This window comes from Rissa tridactyla, chromosome 5, assembly GCF_028500815.1.
Source record: "Rissa tridactyla isolate bRisTri1 chromosome 5, bRisTri1.patW.cur.20221130, whole genome shotgun sequence".
NCBI classification, from domain to species: Eukaryota; Metazoa; Chordata; class Aves; order Charadriiformes; family Laridae; genus Rissa; species Rissa tridactyla.
Genome location: NC_071470.1, coordinates 72,729,284 through 72,750,483, shown reverse-complemented (window position 1 = coordinate 72,750,483; position 21,200 = coordinate 72,729,284). Strand labels below are relative to the sequence as shown.

At 41.8% G+C, this 21,200-nt stretch overlaps 1 protein-coding gene across 2 annotated transcripts in view; it reads right to left on the bottom strand.

Moving 5' to 3' along the window:
- The window catches only part of SMAD1 (SMAD family member 1), a 50,129-nt gene that overhangs the window by 4,615 nt on the left and 24,314 nt on the right, over nt 1-21,200 (bottom strand). For both annotated transcript variants that reach the window (XM_054204206.1, XM_054204207.1), the window contains exons 3-5: nt 8,048-8,305; nt 5,221-5,337; nt 1,160-1,381 (exon numbers count right to left, since the gene is read on the bottom strand). In XM_054204206.1, the coding sequence (XP_054060181.1) occupies nt 1,160-1,381; nt 5,221-5,337; nt 8,048-8,305 (597 nt within the window). The remainder of the gene's footprint in view (nt 1-1,159; nt 1,382-5,220; nt 5,338-8,047; nt 8,306-21,200) is intronic.

The window sequence follows — 21,200 nt, the reverse complement described above, 5'->3', positions numbered from 1 at the left end:
TGTACCTGTGTGGGTACCTATATACTCCCACCTGATCTGCAAAAACATTTATGGCTATGCCTTCAAGTTTGGGATTTACTCCTCCTTAAAGACTAAAAGTTCTACATCATCATTAGTTGTACACATTTACTTATTCAACAGCATCCTTGTCTCCTTCACACTCTGCTTCGGTACATATGCAGTTAAGTGCTTCAGCCCAACTCTGCTTGCAGCTGGGTTACTTTTAACAGGAAAATGAATGAGGTGTTAAATAAATATCCTGATACTTGGTAAGATGGATGGGAAGGCAAAGAGGGAAGAAGTATTAGGACTTGAGTGGCACAGCACAGGTGTGGTGTACTGCTGAGAGCTGCACAATTCTTCACGTAGAGAAAACCTCTCCGGACCAAGGGCTCAAACTTGAAGACCTGACAGTTCTCTTCAGTTTCAATTCTTTCCTTCTTTTTAAGGAGGAGGAAGAAGAAACTTCATTAATTGGCACTTAACAACATACACCCCATTGCTTGGGCATGTTGAACCCTCAGTTGTCTCAGAAAATTTGGAGTTTATTAATAACGTAAACACCTTAAAAATATGTCTGGCAGGAATGTCCCGTTGCAGGGGGCAATGTTAGCTTTGCCTGTCATTAGCATTATAGTGAGTTCTCAGAACAAGAGGACTGCACGAAGTCAGACAAAAACCAGAAGCTTTTCTCTTTTGCAGGACACTGTCACAGCCATAGCATAGAAGAGAAGCACAAAATTTCCACTGAAAGAATCACCAGCCTGTGAAAAATGAATTTGGAAAAACTGTTTTAGCAGGTTCTCTCTCTAAATACACGTTAGGATAACTAATTTATGTTGGAAATAAGGCTAGCTAAGAATTTTGTGCCAAGAACTATAATTTTGATTTCCATATACACCAATAATCAAGATAAATCAAGGCATTTCATTAGACAAACTGCCTTAAGCTTTCATTCTAATTAATACTATGATAGCCTTCGGACAATTAAAAATTGATTAAGGGTAAGAGCTTCCTGTAATTACACACCAGGTAAGAACAATACTTTGCTTGTAAGACCTCTTGAGGTAGCGGCCCAAGTTGTCACGTCTAGGGGAGATGCCCCTTCCCTCCCCACCCCCAAAAATCCAAAAAATGGATGCAAAGATCCAAACCTCACCTTTGCCAATATGCCGCCTAGTGTTCTCAATGGTGGAGTTGCGGTTAACGTTCGAAAGCAGCCCCAGGCAAAATCTGTTCTTGTTGTTTGAAGGATCAGTGAAGCCATCCACCAGGACACTGGTGGAAGAAGCGTGGAATGCCTCCCCAACACGATTATTCAGCTCATAGTAGACAATGGAGCACCAATGCTTTGGTTCCTCGTAAGCAACTGCCTGAACATCTGTAAAGCAACAATGGAAATGTTACAATCTAACGGCACTGAAATACAGGCTCGAGATATAAAGATCCATAAACCTGCAGATTTTGGCTGAAGATCACTGAAAGATGAGCTGGATAAGCAACTGCAGCTAAATGATGGCTCTTCTTCCTTCAGTTAATTTTGAACTTTTCATAGCCATGGACACACAATAGAATAATTTCACCAAGACTCACAGGAGAGAAAGGTTGTCACTAGATATCAACAGAAAAGTGCAGGAAGCTCCCGGGCACATACCAACCAGTGTCCCAATATCCCTGCTGCATTTTCTACAACATGCTATGTTGTGGGCCCAGACAGCAGAGAAACACTGCAATTACACAGCTCAGCTTTCTTTCCAATTTAGTAAACGAACTTCTACTTCAATTCATTCCACTCAGCTACCAAATTACAAGTAATTTCTGTGCTTACTGCGAAGTTGTATAGTGACAAGGAGAAACAGCATCACACATTTGCACCAGAGACCATTTGTAACTTGAAGTTACTTGAAGAAGTATAGCAAGGTAGCTTAAATACACGTCAGCAGATCAATCTTTCAGTATTCAGGGCATGCACACGTCCTGGACTTCTTGGGGGAAGGGTAAGAGACTTCAAAAACTGAGACAGACATTTGTCTGCAGAACACACATGAAGCACATCTTCAATATGAACAGATACTGCTTGGGATCAGAAGCTGAACAAGGGATCCTAAAGGGATGTGCAGGATCCTAACAATTATGCTGGGCCGAAGAGCAGATGAAATGGAGGAAAATATTGTTTAATGAGAACCTTTTATTCATTAAGTGCTACCAAATGCAAAATCTGCAACTATTCATTGCCAAAAGTTACTTGTTGAGTAATAGCAGAACATGGTTTCTCAGAACATGGTTTTCCAGACTCTGGCAACAAGAAGCTCCTCCTCAGCAGCTCCGAACTGAAGCTAGGAGTTGTGCAGAATGCCGACAGGAAATTTCTGGTTCACGATTTCTGCCTATCAAGTTCTAGAAACACGGGGATGTCTTGAGGTAACACTTGTGACTGTGCACAGGGAACAATTTCTCCAGATGGTACCGAAGGTCTTTACCAAAAAGAGTTTTCCAGTAGGTGTCCAACAACTCTTCAGATATCCCCACCCAGAGCACATTCTTTCAAGTGCCAAATACAGCTACAAGTTATTAAACTGCCTCCAAATAAAAGGAGGCTAGTGAAGGGATTGTGGTTGCTTTCCGTGGTTTCTTTTAAATGAAGGAGGCTATTTCACTGCTAAGGCTAGCACAGCTGGACTTGCTGCTAAAATACCAACTTTGCAGATTAAAGCTCCAACTACAGGTCAAAGTGCTAAAATGAAAATCATACTGGTATTACAGCAAAACTTGTTTCTCTGGCCAGGGGTTTCCTTCTCCCAGCCCCAAGTCTTTACTGAAATCAGCCAACTAAGACCAGTGTTCATATTTTCCTCTGTTCACAGATCATAATGCTATGAGTGTTCTGACGCGTGCAAAACAAAAAACAAAATGACCTCCTCAAACCAGCACTACATAGCAGACGTAGTGGCAAATAATCAAAAGCAGGATTAACACATCCTACATCACTGTGCAAAATCTCCAAGCACAGTGTCTACTACTGACCAGTAACTTGCTTAAAACACTGGTAAAAAGGAGATGATCTTCCCTGATACCCTAGCATTTTCTATCCTTTCACGTCACTGTAAAAAAAAAAAAACAATAAAAAATAATAAAAATCACTCATTAATTATTAGTAAGAGGTTACTACACTTAATTCCCACGAAGATGCCAGCAATTATCAAAGCTGCAGCTTTGCCCCAGTTCTCAAAGTCAGGAAGAAATCTTGCCAGCTGGCCATTCTTACAGAATGAATCATATCTGCCTCTCACAGATTTCATACTAACTTCCTTACATTTGCTTTAAGTCATGCAGAGCAGGTGCGTTTAGTCTCTCTATTCCCAGCATGGGCCAACAATGGAAATTACCCAACTTCGTTGACAGGATGCAGCTTGTTAAATCAAATCTCTTAAGACTAACAAATCACCATGAAGAACATGCTTCTAAAAAGTTTGCAACAGAAATGCTGCAGTAAGTTCACAGTAAAAACGCTTCTTTAAAAAAAAACATCTGCTGCAGGTTGTAAAAGTAGTGCAATTACAGCATACATATACGAATAATAAACACATGAAGGCACACAGAAGTAAGGCATTGGTTTTTTTCTTTTAAATGAAGACACAAAGATAAAAATCCATTGTACTAAACTACTGGGAGAGAAAAATACTAATAGACACACTTTTTATTTTGAAATTGCTAAACGTTAAAAAGCAAGAAGAAAAATGTAAACCCTTTTCTCTTTATCAACTCTCATGTAACAGAGGAATTTTACGGTATTCGTGTGTTTTGTGAGAGAGACGAACTTGCAAAAGTCTGCAGTTAGGCATAAATATTGATAAACGCACTTTGGGTGAGCAAGAACTATACACAGTGTATATATATAAAAAAAAAAAGGAAATGCTACAGACGGGGTTTATCACATGCAAAACTCATTCCATGCAGAGAGTAAATAGGTTAGCAGAAAAGCTATCCAAATCGTTCTAAGAGGGCAAATATACTTCCTGAATCCAGACATTAAGCTTAGCAACAAAACAAGTAAAAAGAAATAATAAAAAAAAAAATCAAACAACAGTTATATTGTTCAAACGCCTGTGATCTTGATAATCACTCTGGCACAGCATCCAGCTTGCTGCTCTTTCTTGGCATAGGCCACGACTGTGTCAGCTTATGTGTTCTCTAAAGGGGCTATTTCTCACAATGTGATGAATGCACTAAATCCTTTACTCAGCAGCCACGGCCGGCTGCAAAGGCTTTAAAAAGCAATGCGTAAAAAGATGTCTGTGTCATAGTACATAAAGCAATAGGGTTTTTTTTAATACAGATTTTAAAGTCTATAGCAACACCACACCTCAGGCAGACAGCTCTGAATTCTGAACCAAGTGCTATCACTGCATGACTCAAAGATGGAACAAAAATGGGGAGAGAAGATGGAACAACACAAACTGGAAAAAAAAAAAAAAACCAACCCAAATGCCCTTATGACCAGGAGAAGGGCAGGACACTCTTTACAGACTAAAGTTTAGAATTCAGGACAAAAACATAATAAGAAAAGACAATTTTATGAGATGTACTGTCTCAAAGGAAAATTTACAGATATTCCAGTTGCCTGTGTAAAATGTCTCTGGGAATTTACATAACTAACAGTACTAGCATCCAGCCTCTGATCAAGTCTTTGCTTGGAGAGCTATACTTGACCATATCTACTGTCATCCACAATTCAGTGACTTTATATAGCATTAACTGCATTGTTCCAATAAATCAATGTAATCATAAGAGAGAAAGAGATTCCTTTCCTTGCACACATGTAATTTCAGCATCACACGTAGAAATTCACAGCATCATAGGAACCCTTTCTGTTCAGTGATTAGTGGAAGTTCCAGATACAAAATATAAAATCACTTTGGTCATTGAGTTGGTTGGGAGTAAGAAAGTAATAAACTTCGTCCATTTTACATTTTTAAAGAGTCATGTGATAGCTTTTTGTCCTAAACAAATATTTACATTTATAATTTTTTATCTCCAGATTTACTAAGTCATCCCTTACAAATACAGCAAAAAATTACATGGCTTTTTTTTTCTTTTCTACAGCTAAAAATTTCCATAGACAACACAGATCCAAAATAAGAACGCAATTATTAAAAGTCAGTTCTGAAAGTTCGTTACTCTTAAAAAGCAAAGTAGAAGATGACAATAAAGTGTTTTTACCTCCTCTGTGTATGTCAGGGGGAATTGCGGGTGCCATCATGTTGGTATCCATTGGCTGGGAGGTATCGTGTGTCATCTGATCTTCCGGAGGCAGGTAAGCAGGAGGGGGAGTATCAGCTAAATATAGAAGAGGTAGAGATACAAGAGTCCTTTCCTCTCTTTAAAGTACATATACATACCCACACAATCAGTTTTAGCCTGGAAATGCTTCCAGTCTGACTCAGCTATAAACTTCCACCCACCAGAAATCTGAGAAAGCAATCATGGACCTCGAATCAGGAAAGCAAAGAATTATGGTGCATATTAAACACAACTGCATTAAAAACAAGTCACTTTCTCCCCACTAAGCCACAAAAGAAAGCTCAGCTGTTTCCAGCCCACGTTTTCGCAGGTTGAAAGTGCCATATAGATATTAAGGCACAAGGATGTCACAGGACCAGGCCAGAAGTAAGATATCGGATATGGTAAATATGAACAGAAGTTGGAGCAGAAAACTTTCAGTTTGAACTTTTCTGTTTCCTACATGATTCTGTCAGCAAAGTATGCAAACATCCCAGATATATCCAGGATCTTATTATTGTCATTGTGTAGCATTAGCTCTATTTCCCTAGAATGGAAAAAGTAGAAAGTGTTCAGGCACCCAAATTCTACACAAGTGGCCGTCTGGGTTTGGAATTTATCTGTCAGTGTCTCTTACTGGCTGTACGGCCCCGTTCAGGATTGAATCACTAGCATAAAACTAGCCCATGCACAATGACTGTACCCACTAACACACTGCTTTCAGTCCTGTTTGAAACATCCCAGCCAGGTACTTGCATTGCCCTCCAGCTGCCTATTTCGCTTCTGGGAAAGCTTCCCAAAAGGCTTCCTAGAAGCTGCAGGAAGTTGCCAATGTCACCATTTCCCAATACACCAGAGGACACTCTCCTCCAAATCAATTGCACAGAGGTACAGGCAAAAAGAGAGAAACCCTTTCCTGGTCCCTGCAAGCTTTCACTGCAAAAACAGATTAGATTACCACTGTGCTATCTCTGGTGAACATGGCATCCCACATTTACTTCCATTACTGACAGCATGGATTGCAAACTACCACAGCAAATAATCACAGGGGGCTCCAAACCCCCGAAAACCAAATTAGCATCAACAAAAGGCAGGAGAATCATACCACTGTGCTTTGTAAGGTTTGGTTTTTTGTGGGGTGGTGGCTTTTTGGGGTTGGGCTTTCCTTTTTTTTTTTTCTTAATTATTTTTAAGAAAATATATATTAATGAAATGTCTTAACTGCTTATTGTTTAGGAGATACTGTGTTGAGAGCTTTACATCCAATGCTGGCAGGTACCTTTCTAATTCCCTTACTTGGATATCCTCAGTTGGACAAGAGAGCAGCAGAGAAAGACAGAGATGACGACAGGACTGCATAAAAAGCTGCACTGGAGTTTAAGTCTCGTGTTTTACTAAGCCTTAATGTTCGTGTATGTGCAAATATGGTGTCAGTGATGCACAGACAGGGAAACAAGATTGTAAGGCCACAGGCAACAAATGAGCCAGTATCTAGAAAGTTTTCAAGAACTCTGGATAACTGCTTCGCTCCTTTTTTTGTATTGTCCAAAAGTCAGCCTCTTTCCTCATTAGTGCAAGACAGACAACTGTCCAGAGCTAAGCACCACGGACATCAGTATCTTGACCTCTCCTCTGATTCAATTTCTTCACTGCAGCTGCTGACTTGTCTTTACGGGCACGCGGGCAGAACAGACCCTCAAAGATCAAGTGAACTTCCACAGGCCAGTGCTCAGGAAGACCTTGTTAGAGAAGCCTTTATCTCTGCTGGAAGAGCCCCAACCACACCAACCATATTAAAAAAAAAAAAAGAAGCAAGCTGGTTTTGCATCAACTTTTCACAATTTTCACAATACAAACTCTATTTCCTTCCCTCCTGCCTCTGCAAATTCAGTAGTCTTCACTCATTTCACAAAAATTTACAGAGAAACAACTATCATCAGCAGAAATCTGTGGATGTTAATTTCATGTAATAGAAAACAGATTTTCAGAAGCCTGACACTTTGTTTACACACACCCTGCCCTCCCTCAGCCGGTGAAGAAAACATGCAAACAGAACATCAGTAAGAATTTGCACGGAGTCCTGCTCCTAGCATTTAGATCAAGAAATCTGTCACAGACTGCTTCTGCAGTCTTTTTATCCATCAGCATGTAAAGACCAAAAAAGAAGGCAGCTTCACAGAATTTTCTACTGACATCAGTCAACAAAGAAAGGTTGTTACTTCTTTGACTTTAGGAAGTAAAACAGTCTGAAGATTTCTTTTCAGGCCCTTAAGGAACTGTTTTTCAGTTGAAGTATATTTGTTTCTTGAAATTACATCATTACGTGAAGAAATTTTATCAAGTAGCAATAGCATGATCCCCTTGAGAAACATCCTTCTTCCGCAGAACTAAAGCCTCGTGCTGAATTTATGGTGATCTCTTTCCTGAGCAAGGATGATCTGTAGCATTACACTTCTTGTGCATTAAACACTAGGCTTTGCGGGCTAAACTGTTGAACTGGTCCCCTAAATATTTTGAATCCCTCCCCCTGCACCAGAAGAGTTTTACTGTAACGTTTTAACTGTGTTTGAAAGAGGCACATTAAAACCCTCAATGTTATTAGCTGACAAAACAATTACATAGTCTTTATTACCTTACATCTCTCAGGTCACTGTTGAACACAAGTGTTGGCTGATAATTTGTTATTATTAAGCAAAAAAAAAAATCATGATACCAGTGATGTCCAACCACCTTCTCCCTTCTGAAGGGGAACCGAATTTGACCGTACCTGGCATTTGGAAAGGACTTCCCGGGTCTGAGCTGGCTGGAGAATGTGGGTAGGTGCTACTGCTGCTTCCAGGCGAGTTTGGATAACTGCTGTTGGGCGAGTGGGGGAACGGGTGACTATTGGGTTGCTGAAAAGAGTCTGGGAAAGTAGCGTTGTGCGGCATGTGGGGCTCGTTTTGTCCCAGGTTGCGGAATTGGGCCAATAGGCTGTGCTGAGGGTTGTACTCGCTGTGCCTTGGAACCAGCACTGGAGGAAGGACTGGAAAGAGAGAAAGGGAAAAGCCACAGTGTTAGAGACTTAGTTTTGAAGGACTAGGCTATACATGGAAAAAAACCCACATTATTCCTCCCCTAGGGCATATTCACATCTGTCTTAAAAACAAAGCAGTCAAATCTAGGACTGCATGTCTAAGCAAGAACTCTTTTCCTTATATCCGGTTACTGCATAGCTTGAATTCATAGCGATCATGCTAGCTACCTGGTTTGCCAGATGGGAGCTTGTTTTCACAGAGGGCCAGTGAAGAAGAGCCAAGAACAAACCACAATTCTGCATTTTAGTTTTAGTTGCACAAAGAAATGCTGGGAAGTAAACGCGTTACAATGCTGACATGCAGTTCGCTTTGCTGCACTTGTGATCCTGCTAATCACGTAATGGCCTGTAACCCAAAACCTTGCTAATAAGGACGCTAATAAGGACAGATATTTTTTTCTGAAGACAATACTAATACTAATAAGCCTTGAACTCAGTCCGGTCCCAACAGCTGTAATTTTATTTTTAACCTGGACTATGTTCTTACAAGTTAGTATTAAAACAGTTATTAACTCTTCAAGTCAGTTTACAAAATGTGCAATTTAAAGAAAATTATGTAGTTCAAAAAAACCAACTGAGCAGCAATTGAGCTCCAACTATATGCTAGTATGGGATCAGAGAAACACACATCAGAAACTACTAGTCTCACCACACTCCCAAGGCCTCCTCACCAGCAGGGAAACAAAGGTCTCCTTTTAACTGGGAATACGAACATGATACCAGATGCACTAAGATAAAAGAATCAGCTCCTCTTCTTCCAGTGCCTCAGCTTCTATCTTTGAATGCCTCACTGCAAAGTTCAAGCAACTCAAAGGATTACAAGCTAGTCTTGTTATAGATTGAGATTTTGGGGTGCTGGGGGAAGAGGAGAGGCAAGGGCAGGGAGATGGAGATCTATGCACAAAGTAGTGGAAGTGAAATAAAAGAGTTATTCCTCTCCACGTCTGCCTCTTATCAGCACCTCCGTTTCCCAGCTCCATGGCCAAGCAGGACAGGAAGAAACAGTCCAGGATAGCCTGTCTTCAAGGGAGGGTACCAAAAAACAACAAAACCCAGCAAAAGCAAGCCAGGCTACCATGCCCTCTCCCCAACACCTGGTAGGCACACAGAAGAGGAACAGGAGCATGTATACACAACAAGTCTATACAGACATAACTATCACTCAGATTAAGAAAGGTGTTTCAGAGACAGCTGCTTCACTAAAAGGTTGAATTACAAACTAATTGCAAAAAAAAAAAAAAAAAAAATCTTTTTGACAAGAGAAACAAGTTCTTCCAAGACACTGGGGCCTCTTTACTCTTCCAGCACTTTGCTCGTACAGAAGCATTCAGATACTTACGTGAGTGTCCTGGAGTCTGAGGGCACCAGGACACCACTCGATAAACAGACCGGGCCTCAGGTCTGTGTCCACGTTTAAAATAGATACAAACAAAAGGATGGCACACACAAAACTCACTCAATATGTGACCTGATTTAGGAATAAACTTGGGGGGGGGGGGGGGGGGGGGGGGGGGGGGGAGAGGGGAGAAAGAATGAAAACCAAAAAAAGGCAGGTTTCCCTTGCTCTTTTTTTTTTTGGCGTATGTCTAAAAGAGAAATTAAGCCACCACGTTTTTGCCTGCTGGTGGCATTAATGCATGAAAAGTTTGATCCCAGAAATCTTCATTGAACATACACTGAAAAGAAATACCCTCACTACTGAAATTAAGGCTGCCCATTAAAGTCAGAAGGTGGTTTTAAAGATTTAATCTCATGTCTCACTTTCTTAGAGTAGCTTCACTGAGTTCGCAAATATTTGAGGCAGGTGTCACATCTAAGTGGATTTGTTTAGATGTGAAAATTGTAATGAACTCCACTTTACTACATCAATGGACAAGGGCAGAGCTATGGATGTTGCCTATCTGGATTTCTGTAAGGCCTTTGACATGGTCCCCACAACATCCTTCTCTCTAAACTGGAGAGATATGGATTTGATGGGTGGACTGTTCAGTGGATGAGGAATTGGTTGGATTGTCTCATCCAGAGGGTAGTGGTCAATGGCTCAATGTCCAGATGGAGACTGGTAACAAGTGGTGTCCCTCAGGAGTCAATATCTTTGTCAGTGACATGGACAGTGGGATCAAGTGCACCCTAAGCAAATTTGAGGATGACACCAAGCTGAGCGGTGCAGCTGACATGCCTGAGGGATGGGGATGCCACCCAGAAGGACCTGGACAAGCTCAAGAAGTGGGCCTGAGTGAACCTCATGAGGTTCAACAAGGCCAAGTATAGGGTCCTGCAACCGGGTCAGGGCAACCCCTGATATCAGCATAGGCTGGATGAAGGGGTTAAGATTATCCCTGCTGAGAAGGACTTGGGGTACTGGTGGATGAAAAGCTGGACATGAGCTGGCAATGTGAACTCACAGTTCAGAAAGCCAACTGTATCCTGGGCTGCATCTAAAGAAGCATGGCCAGCAGGTCGAGGGAGGTGATTCTGCCCCTCTACTCCACTCTCGTGAGACCCCACCTGGAGCACCCTGCCCAGCTCTGGAGCCCTCAGCACAGGAAAGACATGGACCTGTTGGATTGGGTCCAGAGGAGGGCCACAAAAATGATCAGAGGGCTGGAGCACCTATGTTATGAGGACAGGCTAAGAGAGTTGAGGTTGTTCAGCCTGGAGAAGAGAAGGCTCTGGGGAGACCTTGTTGCGGCCTTTCAGTACTTAAAGGAGACTTATAAGAAAGATGGGGACAAACTTTTTAGCAGGGCCTGGTGCAATAGGACAAGGGGTAATGGCTTCAAACTAAAAGAGAATAGATTTAGACTAGATAGAAGGAAGAAATTTATTACAATGAGGGCGGTGAAACACTGGAACAGGTTGCCCAGAGAGGTGGTGGAGGCCCCATCCCTGGAGACATTCGAGACCAGGTTGGACGGGGCTCTGAGCCACCTGATTCTAGTTGAAGATGTCCCTGCTCATTGCAGGGAGGTTGGACTAGATGACCTTTAAAGGTCTCTTCCAACCCAAACTACTCTATGATTCTACAACGAAGATATGAAGTTCCTAATTATGGCATTTTCTGAAACAAAACACATCCATCTGCGATTCTACAGAGGTTCTCAATTGCAGAACACCCCAGGAGAAGCTGCACCTCCCTCGACTGTGCAGACTGTCCCTTGCCTCTAATACAACCATTCTCACACGTCACTGGAAAAAGCCATTAAAAAAAAAAGTTACTCAACATCCAGGTGGACATCACAAATCCTCTCATTCACAACACAGCAAATGCCAAACCAAATCGCTCTGAATATTAGGATCTCTAGGAATTAAGCTTGTTCTGTTAAACCTCGCAGTCCTTTTGCAGTGAGGTCAAGCACTATTTAACTGTCATAGTCAACATTTGCTGGGATAATAAATTACCAGGGAAAAAAGTAACAATGAGATCATGTGTTAAAAAGCATTTTCCCTTTCCTGTCTTTATGGTTATTCCTTATTTTTCCGACCATTAAAAACACAGCTTTCCTATCTCTTCCTTTCCTATGGATGAAGGTCAAACTATCAACTTTTCTGAGGTTAATTTGTGCAGAAAGTACATCTCCTACCTTTCCCATCCCCTACCTCACATTAAACAATGATGCACATGACATCACAGGAAGCCACCCAATTTATAGCATTTTAAAATAGCAGGAGAACAGGATATTTTCTGTACGTTTTCTGTAATTAAAATAAAGCAGTGCCAGATTTTCCCAAGGTATATAGGCATGTTTTCTCCTGTTGGGTAGAACCACTGGCAAAGTTTAGAAGGACTTGAAATAAGAACAAGTCTCCTCTTCCCAGCTCTCCCTCATGCAAACCTACACTTTTTGTCAAACTGCTTCAACCTCAAATGATTAAATACCAACTGCTTCAAAATACACATGGAAAAGGGAGAAGGGAGTAAAAGAATACAACTGGTATTGTTGCAGCACAAATAACCTCAAAAATATCATTGCAGAATTTACTTTTGAGTGCTGCCCCCAATTCGCATCCTCCTTGCATACATACAACCTTAAATGAGGAGGAAGAGTCCTGAAAGGCCATGTCAGGTGGGACAGAGACTACAGCACTCCAATTAGTCCAACTCCAAGACAGTCACTCACTGCCATAACCTGATCTCTCTGCAGCTCACGGGCTTTTTTGCAGACTAGCCGCTCCCACCGAAGTCACAGAGAAGTTAACCTGAATGACGTTCACTCAGGAGCAAAGACATGAGCAGGCACCGGGCCCTTCGCAAGTATGGAAGGATGCCAGGAGTTCAAAACGTAAAAGGGGGATGCACACCCTTCCTGCTCCCCTCACCCCTCTGTAAAGCACTGAGCTTCTGGTCAGGTTGCAGACCTCAACCATATGGAATAACAAATTACTGAGGCTCAGTACAGCAGGGGAGGAGGCTGATCTCCGTTACAGCTGCCAGCTCCAGGAAGAGGTATAATTGAAGGGGAGAAAGCATGAGAGAGTTATTCTGTGCTAAGCCAGCACACCTGTTGCTATAAAATAATGAAGCAGCGCACATCTTTGCTGTGCAGATCTCTGCAGGATGCTACTCCAACAGTTTGAAGACAGAATTCCTCCCTTCCTCTTTACCTTCTTCAGCAGAAGGGAACACAGATACAAAAAAATAAGATTTTTTTAAAATAGTCTCTATTCAGTAGGGATGCATATATTTAAAGGAACATACTATTAAATACACTGTTGTTTTAAAAAGCTACTGCAACAGATTTGCAAATTCAACCTCATTAAAATGATTAAAACCAGCTAATGGAGTAGAACCACAAGTCAGCTTGATTTCTGTACTTTCTCAAACACCAGGTATTATGAGCTGTACCGTGGCTAAATTTTGCTCCAAGATTTTGTGTCAATGTGGACTTGGATTTGAGAGTTAATACACAACTACTAGCAGTAATACTACTAGTAATGGTTGAAGAGGAAGATAAACCACCTGGAAACCAGGCTGGGTACATGTTTGTGGAACTGTAGCTAAGAAGAGATCCTGTATCTGTCAAGACAGCCTGGGAATTGGGTAGCTTGTTTTTACCATGCAAATAATACCCAGAGTATGCCCGCACCAAACAAGTATTAAAGAAATTACAGCTACAGGGCAACTTCACCCACAGGGCTATTTCATCTAAGAGCCAAGAATGCCAAAAATATAGAAAATAGACCAAAGACAACCTGGCTGTGCAGATAAATGTTCCAACTAACCACACCAAGAAATAAATGCTTTTATGAAAATGTAATGGTGGCCTTTGAAGAAAGCTACTGATCTCTACCCTTTGTATCTCCAGCATGTCATCCTGTTCTTCAGAAAACTAACAGGTGTGCTGTCCTACAGTAAAGGTTTTCTTGATTTCCTTTTTTGTTCTATTTTCACATTCCAGAGATAATGATTTTAGCAAACATAGAAAAATCTCTGATTTATGAGTATAACTTCTTTTTTTAAAAAAAGTTTCTCTATTAAAAAAAAAACAACCTTAATCCAAGACAAAGGACCTGCTGTACTTTCAAAGTAACATATTTTCTATCCAGATGTGTTTTGGTTATCTTACCAAGCCCAGATGACAGTTGGTTTACCTCAAAGGCTCATTTCCACCCCACCCCATCCCCCACCTTCGCATGTTACATGAAGACTTGGGTAGGTATCTCTCTTTCCATGTCTGGAAATTGGAAGACCAAGCAATGAAATACAACAAGGGGCCACATGTATGAAAGCAGACTTTGATCACCTTTCCTTGCAAAAGTAGATTCTACTTCTGTGATCTTTATAAAATAAAACAAATAAAGGAAACGATGAGCAATTGCTACTGCACTTTCTGCTCTTAAAAATCATGACGACTTGGTCAATGTATGTTCTGTAGAAGGGTTTGTACAGGCTTATACCACAACAGGGCCCTCAGCCCTAATGAAGACCTGAGGGCACTAGCATTAGGCAGTGCACTTTAATTTCCAAGCATCATATACCATATTTTCATATTAATTTATGCAAAGCCACTTATGTTTTACTAGAAAAATAGAACTGCGGGTTGGGAAGGAGGGAAATCCTCACGCACCAGTCTGTGCTATCTGGAAATGGGTATGAAAACAGGGGCGGGGAGGAACTTGTGGCTTGTACTCCACACTCTAGATAGAAAATCCTGCAAAGATGAAGTTGTAAGAAAAACAAAGAGTTAGGAGAAGGAAAAAAAAAAAAAAACCAACAAGAAAAACCAAAACATAGCAGCAGTGTTAAACTAGCAAATTTCAACCCTCCTAAAGACTCCTAGCTTAATTTCCTGCCTTTGAGGCCACAGCAGTTGAAGTTGGCTGTGGCATCCTGGTGAGCAGTCCAGTCCCACGGTGGGAACGGAGCAGGTACCAACGTATGCTCAGCTGAACGTGCTTAGTTTTGCTTGCTGTCTGTAGCATTAGATAGTCACTGAAGCATGCTGACTGAAACCTCTCGCCAAGGTCTTGCTTGTAAACAATAAAATGCCAAGTAGAAAGAAAAGTTTTAATGTCATTAGGTTTTCCTGTGTTGCTTAAAACAAGACCTGGCAAAACTGAATATACTTTGACCAGAGGACACGTTCTCACATACAAAGACACTTACAGGTCTACACTTAGAGTTTACTCTCGGTTAAAAAAAAAAAAAATTCATAGCGTTGTGGCAAAAGCAATCTCTGAGGATTTAGCTACTTTATGTTGTTCCAATACCACCTGGCTTAAGCAAGGCTGTCCTACTGGCAGTGGTAGCACGGCTTTGCTTTACTGTTTTCTCAAAAGCAGAAATTCCAGCCTTTTCAACTGTCGCTCCAAACCGATATTCTAGTAATTGCAAGCGAAAAGGCACAATAATAGCTATTCAGCAGCCTATTTTGGGTGACAGATGGACAAACACGCCAGACTTTCTATTCTGGGAGAAAGCTGAGAACTGTCTTGTTTTCTCAACTCTTAATTTTATTTTGCAGTTTCAGTAGACCCCTCAGCTTGATTTGTCATTTTACATAGTTACAACTGAAGACTTGCTTTACTGGCTTTACTTTTACATCAGACATCTGGTCTAAATGCATTTGGCAAGTAATATTAGTACATTTCCTGCATTACAATATTCAGCTAACATTAGATTTTATTTGCGGATGCTCTGATAAGCTAACGTTTTGATTAAACTGACATTTGACAAGGCCAATTTCAGAATTTAGTACTAATAGTATGCACATTAGTGAAGAAGTTCTTGTAAGCGGATTTGGGGGGAGAAATAGTTCTGATACAGGAGGAAGTTACAGTGTGATAGTGTATATTAACTCAGACATTTACACAGACCAGAGTTCAAATTACCTGTACAAAAGCCACAGTCACCATCCTACTGAATAGGTTAAAACTTGGAAGCCTGGTCTTTTAAGAAGAAACAATTTTCAAGAAAGGACGTGAAAGAAAAAAAAAAAAAAAAAAAACACACGAACATACCCTTCCTGACAACTTATATCCCTTTATTGCATCTCGGTTTTCTTTCACATGGTGAGGTTAGACCATTCCCTCCTTTCTGCCTCCCTATTTCAATTCCTTTCCCCCAGGTTGGTTCTGGTGGGGAATTTTAGAACCGAATTCTGCAAAACTGAAATGAAGCAAGTTTTATACTGCTTGCCAAGCAAACTGACAGTTGCTTGCTATTTTGGGGAACCAGCCTATAATTGTGCCCACCTGTTGTAGTGTGCTATTTTTAAAGTTACGCCCAACAGCAGCGTTACACAGCGATACGGCAAAGCCTCTCAGTGACAACACTCTCTGCTCCATCACCTCCAGCCTGTAGAGGTGCAGAAATCCTTCAAACTGCCAGCTTTTCTCTCCTGGCTCCAAATCTGATCTGGACAGACTTGCGATCCGGCAGGCGATCCACTGCATCAGGTTTGCAGCACAGGGAGAATATGCCGTGACAGGTTTTTAAAGGTCCTCTACTCAATTTACCCTGCCTAGAAACAGTTTGGGAATATTAATTTTATATGTAGTGATCCTAGGCCGGTCAAGTACAGGGGAATGAGATGGGGACAACTAACTGACCCATTTAATTTTTCTGTAAAGTACCTAGAGACAGCACTCACCAGCATGACCAGACCAATATACACAACCAAGCATCTGTGTGATTTTAAATGGCATTAAAAAGCTCCTTCAGACATGCCTTTATTTTTCTTTCACTGAGAACTAGAGCTGCAGTGCTGTATAGGGGAGCATTCAAGGAGCATTTACTTCCAGGAACACGTGAGTCTAAACCTGCCTTATCCAGGATTTCCACCATTTCAAGTTTCTTTCTGCACCCTTGGTGCCTGCAGTAGGTGCGTAGCCTGATGGAGACTCACTTAGAGCAAACAGCACAGGAGATCAAAGACAAATATGAAAACAATCAGGTTAAAGTCATAGGCAAGGAGTCCACGCCGGGAGCAAAAACAGCACAACACACCTACTGCTTTCCTCAGAGCCTGGGGACCCAGCCTGTTCTCGCAGCAAAAAGCAGCTGTACATTTAGGTAAAATGCTTCTTGCCAAAAACAAGCTTGCTGAAGCAGACATCCACTTTGAATTCATGGTTGTAATGGAAAGGAACATCACGGTCTTTAGGCAGAATTGAAAATTGAACTGTTCTGACAGTCCACATCACGAAAAAGCAACTGCTGCTCATCCCTGCATTTGGGTGAAACATGGGCACCATCAGCTTCATAAAGCCCCTTGATGTAGAGCAGACTGCAGCCAGCTCTCCAAGGAAGAGAAGCTTAACAGAGGGAAATCGTCCAGCCTTTTTTATCTATGCTTTATTGGTAATTGCAAAAAAACCTGAACCAGTGTAGTTATTTTATGCCTCCAAGTGGCTGCTACTGGGCTGATCCCTGCCACTAGAATATTTCAGAGGACAGATCAGCTGCTTCTGGACTGACCGGTTTTGTACCCCCCAGCATCGGATGCTTCAAGCACAGTGGAGGATCAGTAAGCACCTCCAGAAACGAATATCGAAATGTTAACAACTGCATCACCCAAGGCAGGTTTACGCTCACTTGGATCAATGAAGAGTAGGTTTCTCCCAAGCCTGACCCCTGATGAGGTATGAGCAGATCCTGGACACTCTCAGGAGACAGCATTCAGTTGCAGGGCAGTGGGTAGCCATTTACATGAACACTCTGCACCTTCAAGCACTTCCACGCATGAAGCATAAAAGAGAAATTAATTGCCCTTTTGCCTGTTTTGTAACATATTATAAACTCAAATACTCTTTAACCTAGCGGACTGATGAGCAAGGACACTTAGTAGAGGCAAACTAACACAATTCTGCAGCTGATGGAACCGAGAGCTAGTGTTCACCAGTACTTTAAGAAAATGAAATATTCAGTTTCTTCATCTTCCTTCCTTCCCTTTAGCTACGGCAGAAGAACTGAACCTCTTCCCCTAAAGAAACATTAGAGGTGTGATTTATTATTATTTTTTTAATAGCAGTGACAATCCACTGTGTGGATGTCATCCCATTCCTTTTGTTTTGCTGTTAGAGCAAACAGGATCCAGGCTTAAAAAAAAAAATAACTTTTTTCCCCTAAATTCTGGATGACATCCTTCACCTGATCCCATTGACATAATTGAGGACAGAGGCAAGCAACAGAGGCTGTATCTCCACAGAAACCAAAGGAATAACAGAAAGGAAGGAAGTATCTCAGGAGGGACTTCCAGATGTCATTTCACACACTCTCCAGCAAAACCCGAGAGGCCATTTGTGGCATTTTCAGAGAGAGATGAGTAACATCCTTGTTCACTTTTTCCTCACAGCCGCTATGTATGCTCTACATCTAATTATTTCTCAAGTCTTGATCACACTTGATGACGGTCCCAAACCAGGTATGAGACTGATTTCCAAATACCTCTAAACCAAAAAATAAAACTGAGGAGAGAAAGCAGATTCAGCCAAGTGAGCACACCAGTTCAGCTGAGAGTGCCAGTTTTTAAAAGGCATCAAATTCAGACCCTCCCCTCCTTAATTAAAAGCTTTGCTTTGCCTTGCCAAGAGCAAAATTTGACAGCCATTAACTACCCTGCACCAGAAATAATTCTGCACACAACAGAGATATGAAACAGCAGCAGTGAGCTACTGTAACACATCTTGAGGAGGTATTTTTTCCTGGCAGTCAAGTATCCCCATTCCTCTACGTTCTCCTCTCATTTCCCCATCACCTCCACTTCTTCCCACATGTCATCCACAGGACTGTGTTGGTACAGATGTTCCTGTGGCCACGCTGTGAGCCCCAGTGCTGCTCTGATCATCCTGGAAGATAACACAGCAGGGGAAGGAAAAAGCGACTGTGATCTGGTTCAGCAGGAGGCTACGCAAACAGCTGTGCTGGCACAGCACAGAGAGCAGGAGATACTTGTGCACCCCACTATGGATGGTGTCTCCATCACCTGTGGGGCAGCTTGTGGATACCAGGCTGACCTGAGTGTCCCACCGTCACAGGAAGGCCACCCTTCCTTGCCTCCACCCCGTGACCCCAGGCTGCCTTGCCCTCATCTGACTCCGCAGTCAGGGCACTGAGCTCGACAAGCTAACCCTGTAAAAAAGTAGTTTTCTGTCTGCTCCACTTTCTTGATCAACTCGCTGCAGGATCAGACGGGCACCTGTGCCTGCGCAGAGCCTCTAGGTCAGGTTAGGCGCAAATATGGTGCCACCACGTCACACCCACGTACCTGCCAGATGCCACGTTCCCCTCCTTGTGCAGGGCAGCAGCACAGCCTGTGCTCAGGGACGCCTGGGGCACTCCCTATTTAAGACTGCTGACAGTTTTCCGCCTCCTATCACCTGTGTACAACTGGTTCCTATCTAGCACAGCTAACAAAAATCTCACGTTTGGTTTCAGGTGTAGCTTTGTAGCCAGCAGACACACCAAAGCGTGCTAATTCTCATGTTTTCCAAGCTTATCTTCTCAAGCTAAACAGCAAGGATGGAATCAGGTATCAAGGTAGAAAATCCATGCATCCCTCTGGCACTGTGAAAGCTGAGATGCATATAGCACTAATTTCCCAACACAGAGCATTACCTGATTTTACATATTTGAGAACTTACCGCTAATCCGTTCCTCAAAACTCACACAGCACTGAAACAAATTACATGACAACCAGCAGAAGAGTGAACGTGTAGATGCCATCCCATGCACGCACCATACGCTTCAGCTCTCCAGTAACTGGATCTGCACAAAGCAGTTAAACACAGACCACACTGTCAAGCAGAGCCAGAATTTCACAGTGTACCTTGCACACAAAACGCGCATCATACGCAATCTGAGCTTCCAATTTTGGTGTGTCAAGAGAAAGTACATTTCTAACCCTCCTGGCTGTGATGATAGCCTTGGAAACACAAACCTTGATATCTGCTTGAGTCCGTAGACTTTTGGAAACAGTGACTCATACATGAATTCCCACTACCCATTAATCTCAAAACATAAGCACTTATGCAGCAATAATGGTGTTTTAATATCCTGGCAAAAATAGGAAAGAATGGGTAGCAGAATTTGGGAGTGACTGTCAGGAAATGAAGATAAAGATGACACTTAGAAGACAGAAAGAAGAAGGAAGAGACAGGAGAAAAAGAAGTCATAAGTTACGAAGCACAGCTCTCCAAGCCAAACAGGAGTTCAGCTACCACCTGTTTCCAAAAGCCACGCTTTCCCACTCATCTCCAAGCAATATCCCTCAAAACAACGGCAGACCCGTGGCTGACTAAATATAAAACCCTCCTCCTTTACATACCCAGCCAGAGACCTCAGTAAAACCACAGTGGGCTTCAACCCCACGCACACACTTTGGCACACTCTTACAAGTTGAAGACGTAACTTCAGCATGCAGATAACATTGTACCTCCGGATCCTGATTTAACACAGCACCTCAGCAGAAGTGAACGCTCCTGGTCAGCAGCTACCTCCAGAATATTTCAAGTGGTTAGAGCAGCACATTGAGCTTGTGAAAGGCTGAACACTTCTGTCAGCTCTGCCAAACTGACTACAGCCCTAATGTTTAGAAGAAAACCGCCCAGTTGCCTATTAGGCAATTGACCAAGAATGTCTAGTTTTTCCTGAAGAATGGTACTCTCTGGACAAAAAAGAGAGCATTTTATTTCTACCATCTCCAACTTGATTAAGTTACTGTTTTGGATATTTTTTGCAGAAAAAAATCTGTAGCTACATGAATGCAGAGATTTTTATCTCCTCCAAAATCAATTAAAGAGCAATCCAGAATTCAGGCTTTCAATTAATAACTTTTTGCTCTGTTTCTGAAATACAAAATTCTTAAGATGACTTAACACCCAAAACCCAGCCTTCCAACCACTTAAACTACTTAGCAGCACTCAGCTGAAATGTACATTTCAGTTAGACACCTTTTGGAATTTTTATTCTATTTTTATCTTGCATATCTCATTGCAGTGACAGGACATTTACAAATACCTATTTTTAAATATAGTATAAATGGTCCAAATGAGAAAGTTCCCAAACTCAGAAGTCATTTCCAAGATTAAGGCAATATGAGTTAGAACATGTCATTTGACATTACAGTAAGAGCCCAACTTCTGCTAAATCTGACAGAAACAGATGTCTTTCAGGAATCTTAATTTTAAGTACTTTGGAATACCGAATGCAAGCAACTAGTGCAGATGCATGCAGACAGCTAGCAGTACAAGGACACAACTATTTTACTATTCCACTTCTGCTTAACATGGAATTGTTAAGAATTTTAATTTTTTTTTTTTAAATTAATTTTTTTAAAGAACTGATTTTCCAGTGCAGAGTTCCTTTCTTCAAACTTCTGCTGAATAAATACATACCCGGGCA